At 42.4% G+C, this 11,108-nt stretch overlaps 1 protein-coding gene across 1 annotated transcript in view; it reads left to right on the top strand.

Annotated features, from left to right (window-relative positions):
• Positions 1-10,868, top strand: part of Mapk1 (mitogen-activated protein kinase 1) — a 104,767-nt gene extending 93,899 nt beyond the window's left edge. The window contains exons 8-9 of the mRNA XM_008842204.1: positions 949-1,074; positions 7,010-10,868. Coding sequence (XP_008840426.1) covers positions 949-1,065 — 117 coding nt within the window. The 3' untranslated portion in view covers positions 1,066-1,074; positions 7,010-10,868. The remainder of the gene's footprint in view (positions 1-948; positions 1,075-7,009) is intronic.
• The last annotated feature ends 240 nt before the right edge of the window (positions 10,869-11,108 follow it).

Raw genomic sequence — 11,108 nt, forward strand, 5'->3', positions numbered from 1 at the left:
TGTCTTTCAACAAAGTCTTTAGATTAGGGTAAGGAGCCCTTTCTTCCCAGTCTTATATTTTTTCATGTCTACATTTTTTTAAGGTTATTTCACTTATATGCAAACATGGGCATTTCCCCATGATACGTTGAAGCTTTGTTTTTAATAGCTCTATAAGATTCCTTCAGACAACAGTATCATTATATTTCTTCATACTGTTAATTTCTTTAAATCAAATCTTTTTATTTTAGTTTCAGTTTAACATTTTCATTTTGTGATACTAGACATGGATCCCAGGGCCTTGTGCATACTAGACAAGTGCTCTACCATTGAGCCAATATCCCCAACCCTTTTTACTATATATATATATTTTGGTCTTTTTGAGACAGCGTCTCCCTGTAGCCCCAGCTGTCCTGGAACTCACTATGTAGACCAGGCTGGCCTTGAACTCACAGGGATCCGCCTGCCTCTGGCTCCCAAGTGCTTGGGACTACAGGCGTACGCCACCACACCTGGCCCCTTTTTACTTCAAGATAAGATGTTGCTAAGTTCCCCAGGCTGACCTCAAACTTACAGTCCTCTAGTCTCAGCCTCCCAAGTAGTAGGGATTATAGACAAGTGCCACCAGACTGGGCTAGGTTTTTGTTGTTTTTTTTTCTGATTGTATTAACATACCAACATCCCTAGTTCTGTAATTGTAGCATTTGGTGCCTTAAAACATTTGGAAAATTATTCTGGGATTTGTGGTGAGTCCAGCAGAATTACCAAAATAGTCAGTTACTCCTACTCTGTTTTTGTACTGTGCTAGGATGGAGCCCAGGGCTTCACACACGCTACTGTTGAGCTGTAACCCTAGCTCTGGGGCTTTCGGGTTTTGTGAGGCATCAGTCCAGAGTCATATTATGATTCAGTTAAATTACTGTCTTAGCCATAATAACTTTTTAGTAAATGTTTTGTTTTCTCTTAAAGCCCATTGCTGAAGCACCATTCAAGTTTGACATGGAATTGGATGACTTGCCTAAAGAGAAGCTCAAAGAACTCATTTTTGAAGAGACTGCTAGATTCCAGCCAGGATACAGATCTTAAACTTGTCAGGTACCTAAAACTTTTTTTTTTAAGACAGGGTCTCCTTTGTAGCCCCAGCTGGCCTGGAACTCACTATGTAGACCAGCCTGGCCTGGAATTCACAGAAATCTGCCTGCCTCTGCCTCCCCAGTGCTGGGATTAAAGGCATGCAGCACCACGCCCAGTTGGTACCTAAAACTTTAACCGTACGGTTAACCCTAGCAATGGAGAGAGAGTACAAGTTAAAAAATATCATGAGAAAGAAAAAGAATGTATTCCTCTTCAATTGAATGTAGGTTTTATTCTGATTGCTTCACAACTTGAAACTGGAGAAATTACACCCGTCTTTCACAGATTGTGATGACATGAAGTTGATGTGAAATTAAAAGTGGCAGTTTTTAGAGTAATAATTACTGTTGAGCTGGGAGTGGTGGCACATGCCTTTACTCCCAGCACTAGAGAAATAGGTAGACTGATCTCTGTGAGTTCAAGACCAATGCGGTCTATTTAGTGAATTCCAGGCCAGCCAAGGATGGATAGTAAGATGGGGTCTCAACCAAAACTAAAGAATAATAGCTACTGTGATCGTGTTGTTTTGAGAGTATATGGATGTGAGAAAATAGTTCATGGGAAGGAACAAGTTTGAGGTGTTCATTCCTGACAATTCTTTTTTTGCTTCATATGACGTTGAATCCAAGGCCTCATGCATGCTAAGAAGGTACCTAATATTTGAGAAGAGGGAGGAGATTAATGGGAGAAAGTAATGGGTGAATATACATTATATATGTATGAAAATGTTGTTGAAAACCTGTTATTATGTAAAATTAATATATGCCAATAAAAACATTGAAAACTAAAGATTTGAGAAGATAGAATTTAATTCACTCAGTGCTATAACTGAAACTCAAGTCAGGACAAGCAGTGATAGGAGAATTAAGCCAAGAGAGTGCTAGGAAAACAATGTGTGAGAGGGAAGAATCCCAGAGACTGTACAGAAGAAACTGCCTGGAAAGGCAAGAGAGAAGAGGCACATCATGGGAAGGGGGAAGGAGGATGTTGGATCCTATAGAACTGGAGTTACAGACAGTTTTTAGCTGTTATGTGGGTGCTAGGAACTGAACCCGGGTCCTCTACAAGAGCAGCCATTACTCTTACCATTGAACTCTCTCTCCAGCCCCTCCATGCTCCTTTAAATTGGAACTGAATAATGGAGAAAGTTTTATTTACTTCTTCAGAAGTTATGTTCCTCCCACCTGCTACCACAATACCCATTTGTAATTAGGAATTAGAAGTCCCTTTTGTTTCTGCTCAAGGATAACAAATGTGCTTATTTGGCAGCTGTTTGTTCATCTTTGGGTTCTTGTCCTTTCCTTGCTGACTGTGCTTGGACAGATTCACAGTACATCAGCATCTCTGTAAAGGCCTCTCATCAAGACTCCCTTCCTCTTGTAGAAAGCATAACTACAGAGTAAGTAAATCCACAGTGTTAGAATCTTCCATACATGCTTCCTCTGATGATATAGATACAAATGAAATAAACATACAGGAACTTGTCCCTGGAGAACATGTCTGACCTGGTTCCTCAGATGATACTGCACACCAGAGGCCTAAACAGTGTTCTTGGTTTACACCTGAAATGCAGGCAAGAGAAACTCAGAAAAGATTTAACAAGGAGAGTCTCAGAAGGATTAATCTGGACCTGGGTGGAGCCGCATGAGTTTAGGTACTGGGGAAGAGTATGTGGCAAAAGGAGAGAGAATAAGTGTTGAGGTAAAGCATTGTGGACAGGGATGAAGTTTGCTGGGAAATGATTTGTACAGAAGCAGCGTGGAGGGGGCTCGAGCTGTCTTTTTTTTTTTTTTTTTTTTTTTTTTTTTTTTTTTTTTTTTTTTACTATTTTATTTATTATTTTTATTTTATGTGTATGAGTGTATTGCCTGCATGTATGTGAGTGCACCCATGTGGTACAATGCCGTGGGGGTCAGAAGAGGACGTCAGATTCCCCTGAAACTGGAGTTAAGGCTGGTTCATAGCCGCCATGTGGGTGCTGCGAATCGAACCCAAGTCCTCTGCAAGACCAGTCAGTGCTCTTAACTGCTGAGCCATCTCTCCAGCCCCTGAAGCTGTCTTTTTATAAGCAGCCATGTTTATTATAATACAGACTGTAGACCTAATGCCCAAGGTACATCAAGGTTCTGTTGAACAGGAGACTATAATGGAGTTTGTTTGGGTTTGGTGGGACTTTTTTTGTTTTGTTTTGTTTTGAGACTGTTTTTCCCTGTTGGCCACAGTTGGCCTGAAACTTGACCAGGCTGGCCTCAATTTCACAGAAATCTACCTGAATCTGCCTCCCAAGTGCTGGGATTAAAGATATGCTATACCACATCCAGCCAATCAGGGGTTTTATTAGATCAGTTTAGTGGTTCTCCTTTGAGAACTTGTGAAGTAGATCTCACCTCCACTCTTTCTTGTGCTTTTTGTCAGCATATATTGGGGTCTGGGTGACTTGGCCAGGGTTCAGACTGGAAACCAGGAGCCAGTCCTGGTCATTCCAGTGAAAGCTGTGAATTGATCAGAAAGGGACTAGAAGGGCTAGAGAGCAAAGAGGGAATATAAAGTTACCAAGATTACTCACAAGGCAGGTAACTGTCCCTCATCTCCAGCTAAAGCAGCAAATGGGAAAAAGGTATTAACCAGATCCCTGATCAAGGGAGGGTGCTGGAAAACCCATGAAACTGCAGCTGACAGCTTCCATGAGCACTGAGGAGACAGTGGGATCAGAAGCCTCTACCACTACTGACTCAGGATTGCAGAATGCCTAAAGCAACCTTTTTCATTTACACTACCCTCTTGAAAAGCCAGGACAACTTCTAGAGCCTGTATTGCAGGTGTCATTGGAAGCAATAAAGGAAGGATGCAAGATCTCACCTGAAGCCAGCTACCAAGGAAGCCTGGTGGTAGGGTGCCCAGTCACTAAGAATAGAGACCCAGAGAAAGGAAGATGGGCCAAGGTGGGCATGGTCTCAGAGCAGAGCCCTCAAAGCCAGTTGATAGGAGATCTTAGAACTATACATTTAATAGTTTGTAGGGTGGACAATCTGAGCTAAATATAGTGCTGCACACCTGTAATCCCAGCACTCAGGTTGTTTGAGGTCACACTGGGATACATGCCAAAGCCCTGTCTTCCCAAAGTAGCAAAGAGGGAAATGTCTGACATCAGAGCAGATGGGGCTGTAATGAAGACCAGGTAGGAGGTCAGCTAAAATCTGCTTTTCCCTGGCAAAGTGGCCACGGCTTTGGATAAGGGGCCTATTGGTAAGAAACCATGGATTCTAGGGGGTGGAGGAGAAGCAAAGTGGGGAAGATCTCAGATTTCCTAAGCCTGGCACCTGGAAGAGGGAATGGAGTACCACTAAACCTATGTATACCCTGATAAACAAGCTCTCAGCTCAGTAAGGCCAGAAGGAGCTCATGCCCACAGTACAGATAGTGCGGTATAAAATAGGGCATCGAGGAGCATTCAAATACAACAGTCTGTTACATTTACCTTGGGCAGTGAGTTGTGCAGTCTGTCACTGATGCAGGCAGTCCCCACAGAGTTTCCTTCCTGGCTTCTCTATAAGACACTGTGTAACAGCTTATCTGTTTCCCAAGAGCCGTTCTCCCTTCAGGAAGTTCCAGGACTTGCTCTCCCAGTGACTGCACAAGGTCACATTGACTGGACCTGGGTCAGCCTGCTTCCTGTGTTAAATAAAGTTGTGTCTGCACACAGCCATGCACGTGCTCATGGGTCGCCTGTGACTGCTTTAGTTCTACAACAGTAGATGGGGTAATTGTGAAAGATCCAATAGGCATACAAAATCCAAGACATGTACTCTTTGGCCTTTACAGAACAATTTACTAACCCCTGGCCTTGAAGATTGAGCTAAGCAGCTTCTTAACAGTTCCTCACATAGGCCATTTTCTGTAAGCCCATCAGTGGTCTCCAGTCTCGGTCATGCTTGTCTTAATTCAGACATGCAGTCTGTGCCCAATAATGGGGTGTGAGCTAAGCAGAAGCAACCTAGCAGGGGAGAAGCAGTACCCATGTGTAGTATGGATAGAAATCTGTGGTTGGCAGAAAGATTCGTTTTTTCATCGTTAATTTAGTCAGCATTGAATGTTCCCAGTTAGGAAGGAAACAAAGATGAGTAAGACCCAAGTTTTCTTATCCTGAAGCTTGATAGTATGGAGCAGGTAAGGAGCAAATGTGTATATACAGTGTCAGGGTTACTAGAGCAGAGGTGAGTAAGGGTCCAGCAGGCCCCAAAGAGTCAGGCAGAGCCTCTTGAGTAAAGTAGCTGAGTTGAACTTTCTAGGCTGTCAAGGTGAGCTCAACTGCTTAGCTGCAGCAAGAAACAGCTAGAAACTTGTTAATGATGTCCATATGGTAGCCTTAAGTCAGAGTGTTTTTGTTATATTTTGCTTATAGATAGGTCTCTGATGACAAGTTATTTTATTTTATTTATTTTTAAGTCTTTTTGAGACAGGGTGTGCTGGTTAGCTTTAGTGTCAACTTGATAAACCTGGGTTGAGGGAGCCTCAGTTGGGGAATTGCCTCTATTGGACTAGCCTGTGGCCATGTCTGAGGGCATCTTCTTGATGAGTGATGTGGGAGGGTCCAGCCCACTGTGGGTGGTGTCACCCCTGGGCATGTGGGCCGTGTTGCATAAGAAAGCAGGCTGAGCAGGGGCCAGGGGAGCAAGCCAGTAAGCAGTGTTCCTTCATGGCCTGTGCTCTAGCTCCTGCCTCCAGGTTCCTGCCCTGAGTTCCTACCTTGGGCTCCCTGATGAACTGTGACCTGGGAGATGTAAGACAAATAAACCCTTTCCTCCCCAAGTTGGTAGTGGTCAGAGTATTTTGTCACAGCAATGAAGAAATAAACTAGGACAGAGGGTTTCCCTGTAGCCTTGGCTGGCCTGGAACTCACTATGTAGACCAGGTTGGCCTTGATATCCTAGAGATTCACCTGCCTCTGCCTCCCGGTCCTGGGTTTAAAGGTGTGCGCCACCATGCCGGATTTGACAAGTCCTTTGTGGCATTGACTCTCCTGAGTAAAGGCCATCTGTCCCCATCCTAGTAATGCAAACATTAACAAGCCCTCCAGAGACTCTTGATACTCAGGGCTCAGAATCACTAGCCTGTAAATGGTGAGAGTAGATTTGGTTTGGTGTACAGTTTCTCCCAAATAAAAACATCTCATAAGAATAAAGGAGAAATGTGACTTGTGTTTTCCTGGGGTGGTACTGCAAGTGACCAAATGCAGGCCCCCAGCTCTCCAGGGGTCCCTGACTGACTGTAGACAAATGGAAGCTGACAGGAAGATAGCTGGCAAGTTTTCTGACATGGATGTTCCATTTCACCTTCTGCCGATGGGAACCAGCTACAGTTCTCACCTTTCCAGAATTCCAGTCCTCTCCCCTCAGTGCCCACAGAGAAGACCTAGGCATTAACACCACACATCTCATTGCATACATAGCCAACCTTGTCCTACCTAACCACCCAGAGAATGTACTAAACACAGGAGGAAGTAGATCTTTCCAACAGAGATGGATGTAGTATTTTACAACGTTCTTTAAAATTTTGATTACTGGAATGGTAGATACCACATTGCTAGTAAAGGGCATCTTGGGAAGCCAACTGGCAATGATTGTCAATATATGTGCACATGTGTATTCCCTGCAAGTGTTACAGAAACAGCCTCTAAGAACTGAGAAAGGTACCTGTGACATGAGGGCAGAGCTCCGGCCCTTTGAGAACTGGCATGTGTTACACATGTCAGGTATGTGTGAGTACAGTGACCTTTTCTTCTGTTCTTTATTCCCCTTCGTTTTCACTTGGCCATTTTGTGCTGTTGCTACTTTTATTGTTCTGACATGGTTCAATCCTTACTCTTGGGTTTGTCTTTTTATTTTTATTTTTACAGGACAAGGGCTCAGAGGACTGGACGTGCTCGGATATTGGTGTTCTTCCCAGTTCTTGACCCCTGGTCCTGTCTCCAGCCTGTCTCAGCTTATCTACTTTGACTCCTTTGAGCCATTCGGAGGGGCAGTTTCTGGTAGTAGTGGCTTTTATGCTTTCAAAGAATTCCTTCAGTCCAGAGAATTCTTCCTGGCACCCTTGTGTGTGTCACCCACCAGTGACCTGCAGCAGTATGTACTTTGAGTGCACCTGCTGCTTACCGTTGCTTTAGTCACTAACTGCTTTCTGGTTTGAAAGATGCAGTGGTTCCTCCCTTTCCTGAATCCTTTCTACATGTCACCCTGCTGAACTGTGCGGCCTCACCAGAGCAAGAGTCTTTCCAGACTGGCTCCAGTCACTGGCCTCTCACTTTACAATAGGGAAGGCTATTACCTAGGGCACTTTAAGTCAGTGACAGCCCCAAATTTGCACTTCATCTGTTGACTATAACCATCCCCCCAGAGCAGGGGCTTGTGGAAATACCTTGAATGGTGTTGCAGCCTCCAGCAGGTGCTTCCGTCTCGGGAGTCCTTTGGGAGCACTTGTCTGTGTATATCATGTTAGTCACATATTTAAGGTATGTATCTTTTGCCCAGCTTTTAAGAAATTTAATCATTTTTCTAGAAAGGAAGCACTGCACTAGTAATGTTATTCTGCAGATTTCCTGTGGTTACTTTTATTGTTATAGAGGTGTAGCACTTGACAAAAAGTGTTACTTGCTATCCTTAGTGTAACAGCTGTGCTTGGCATTTGGTGCAAGATATGCACATGGTCACACACTGAGCTGTGGAAGTTTCTGGAGAAGTAGTGAGCAAGCTGACCTGGATGTTCAGGGTGGAGCTCCATACTCCAGTGTGCAAATGCCTTGAGCTGTTTCATGCACGAGGCTCTTTGAGTAACCACATTCAATGCCTCAGGATTTAGCAAAGAGGAACACTGCGTCTTTAAATGAGAAAGTGTACAGTTCTTTTCCTTCTACAGCATGTCAGCATCTCAAGCTCACTTTTCAACCTACGGTATAATGATTTGTAATAAAACCTTCATGAGCTCTCAACATGAAGCTCTGTTCTGTCGCCAAGTACTTTAAGATATTTCTGGTACTGCTGAGTTACGAACGTCATAAAAAGCTAGCACTAAAGTTATGTTCAGAGCTCTCCATATTTCCTGATCTCTCTAATATTTGTTCCTGCGCTGTGTGCTGTGGAGTTGACGGTGTTGTCCCAGTGCAGTGCCTCCTGGCTCCCCCACTGCTCTCTGATGAGAAGTTTGCCTTGTTCAATACTTACTGTGCCCTCGCATGACTGTTACGGCTTTCTGTACAGAGACCACTGTCCAAGTGCCACATCCTATGACTGAGCAAAATCTATTGTGACCTCTGAGTTGTGTTCCACAAAGAATGCTATCCAGCAGATCATTTAGGAACAATAATTCTGTTTTTAGCTTTTCATTTCTCAGCTGTCCTTTTTTTTTTTCTTGTTTGATTTTTGACAGCAATGGAGAATGGGTTATATAAAGACTGCCTGCTAATATGAACAGCAATGCACTTGTAATTCATGGAAATAAATGTAAATTTTTATCTCCACATTCATGATAAGATTCAGTTTTGATTTCCTCTGGATCAGCGTGTCTTAAGTGGACAGTCATATTCAATTTGTGCTTCAAACAGAAATGTTCATGGGCCTCACTTTACCCCCCTGGGCACTGTGTCACTCACCAGTTCACATAAGGTGACTCAAAAAGGTCTTTTTACCCTCTGTTTAGAGATGAGTTTGACATACTCCCCTGTTAAAAATGATAGGTCTCAAATAGACAGGAATGATGACGCCCAAACATACCAGGTTGGAATCTCTGGCTCCCTTTGAAGAGGGCTTGCCCACCCGTGTGCCCCAGGGCTGTTGCTGGGCATCCGAATTCGGGGGAAGGAGGAGCTGCTGAATATCCCATGGCATCTGCCACCAGGTTCGGTGCTGACACTCACACCTCACCTGGCTAAAGGATGGCTGACACATCCTCAGAAACCAGAAGCACATCTTGATCTTGCCCTAAATACATGCTTTTCACTTCCACACAGACCTAAGGTGAAGCCCACCCAGCATTGACAGGACAGAAAATCAACTGTTATTTGATACACCAGTAGTCAGTTTTCATTTTTTTAAAGAAACATTGACCGTTTCACTATTTGTTTCTTTGTATTTTTTAAAGGAAATATTCATATTATGAGATTTGATTTGCAATCTTCTAAATAAAGAAACCATAGTCTCAGCTTCTAATATCTGGGGACTGAGCTTTTGCTGTCTCCTTTCCTAGTATTATGGAATGAGATTGGCATGAAACTACTCAAGGCATTCTAGGGTCACTGCACTGCAAGTCCTGCTTTTTTTTTTTCTTTCTTTTTTTTAGCACCGTGACAAATATAATTAACAGGTCAAAGAGCTGTCAAAACCAAGGTACCTATGGAAACTGATAACTGTTAGGTATAATGAACTCCTCATTTTGAGACTCTCCTTACATTTCTAAAGATAAACAGATTAGGTCATCTCAGTTCACACTGGTGACACTGAGTGCCTACATTATTTGTATGCATAGATAAGCTGTCCATTGGGTGGCTTTATTGGTGTCTTAAAATGTGAGCAAAAAACTCTTGTTAAAACATTCCACTCCTTTCATTTAGTATGAAAAAAAGACACCCACCAAGCTAGTAGGGTAGATGCTAGAGCCACAGTGGGCACTGCTCTGACTCAGTCTACAGAGCTGACAGTGACATAAACCATTGAGGCCTCTAGGTAAAAGAACATGGTGTTCTGTGTGCAGTGCATAGCATGTAGTACATTTATATCCACCTCACACTCGTTCCTGCCTGTTTTGGGTACAAGCAGTAAAGGTGGAGGTAATCATTAGTTTGGGGAAGTTATGGTTGTCTCTGAGGAATCACAAGGTAGATCACCACACTGCATGCCATACAGTATTCAGACCATTCAGAAGAGACTTTTATCTTTATTTGCTCATGTTAATATGGTTTTGAATTGGTAACTTTTTTATATAGTATGGTAACAGTCTGTTAATACACACATACATATTATACACGTATGCTTTGGGTCCCTCCATAATACTTTTGTATTTGTAAATCAATGTTTTGGAGCAATCCCAAATTCAAGGGAAATATTTTTGTAATTGTAATGGTTTTGAAAACTTGAGCAGTCCTTTTGCTTATACATTTTTAAAGCATTTGTGCTTTAAAATTGTTACGCTGGTGTTTGAAATATGGTATCCTATAACCCAGATAAGAAGCATGTAAGAGTGGGTAAATAGTGTGATTTCTCTTACTGTATCCAACTTGACATGGTGGATCAGCAACAGTGGGAATCCAGAGTGAATTCTCTAGGATTACATCAGGTTTACCTAAAGCTTGTTGCCTTTTTGTGCTGTTTATCCATGTAGAACACTCCAGAACGTTCTGACATTGCTTTGTATCTGCTTTGTACTGTTGGTGCCTTTTTGGTATTGTATCCCAAACTCTGCATAGATTATTTAGGATAATGGTAAGTTTTAAAAAAAAAATGTTGAAGGAAGATTTTATTAAGAATCCGAATGTTTATTCATTATATTGTTAAACTTTAACATTTATTTGTGGTATTGTGATTTGGTTAATCTGTATAAAAATTGTAAGTAGAAAGGTTTATATTTCATCTTAATTCTTTTGATGTTGTAAACGTAATTTTTAAAAGGTGGATTATTTGAATGTTTATGGCACCCGACTTGTAAAAAAAAAAAATACAAAAAAAAAATCCTTAGAATCATTAAATTGTGTCACTGTATTACCAGAATAACAGTATTGTGCACGTACAGTTTAATTGCAGTTTCACATGTGAAGTACAGAACCATTTAGTCCTCCAGTACAGTGTGCCCTCTGACTTCTACTGGTAGCATTAGTAGTAGGATCACAGACTGGGGCTCTGGGGTGAGTGTGGGGTTTTAGTCTCTATCAGTTGTTCAGGTCGCTTTTCAGACGCGTATAGGCAAGAGTAGGGCAGATATCAGATGCAGTCCTCTTTCACATCAAGTAT

The sequence above is a fragment of the Nannospalax galili genome, unplaced genomic scaffold (assembly GCF_000622305.1).
Source record: "Nannospalax galili isolate Female #2095 unplaced genomic scaffold, S.galili_v1.0 scaffold321, whole genome shotgun sequence".
NCBI classification, from domain to species: Eukaryota; Metazoa; Chordata; class Mammalia; order Rodentia; family Spalacidae; genus Nannospalax; species Nannospalax galili.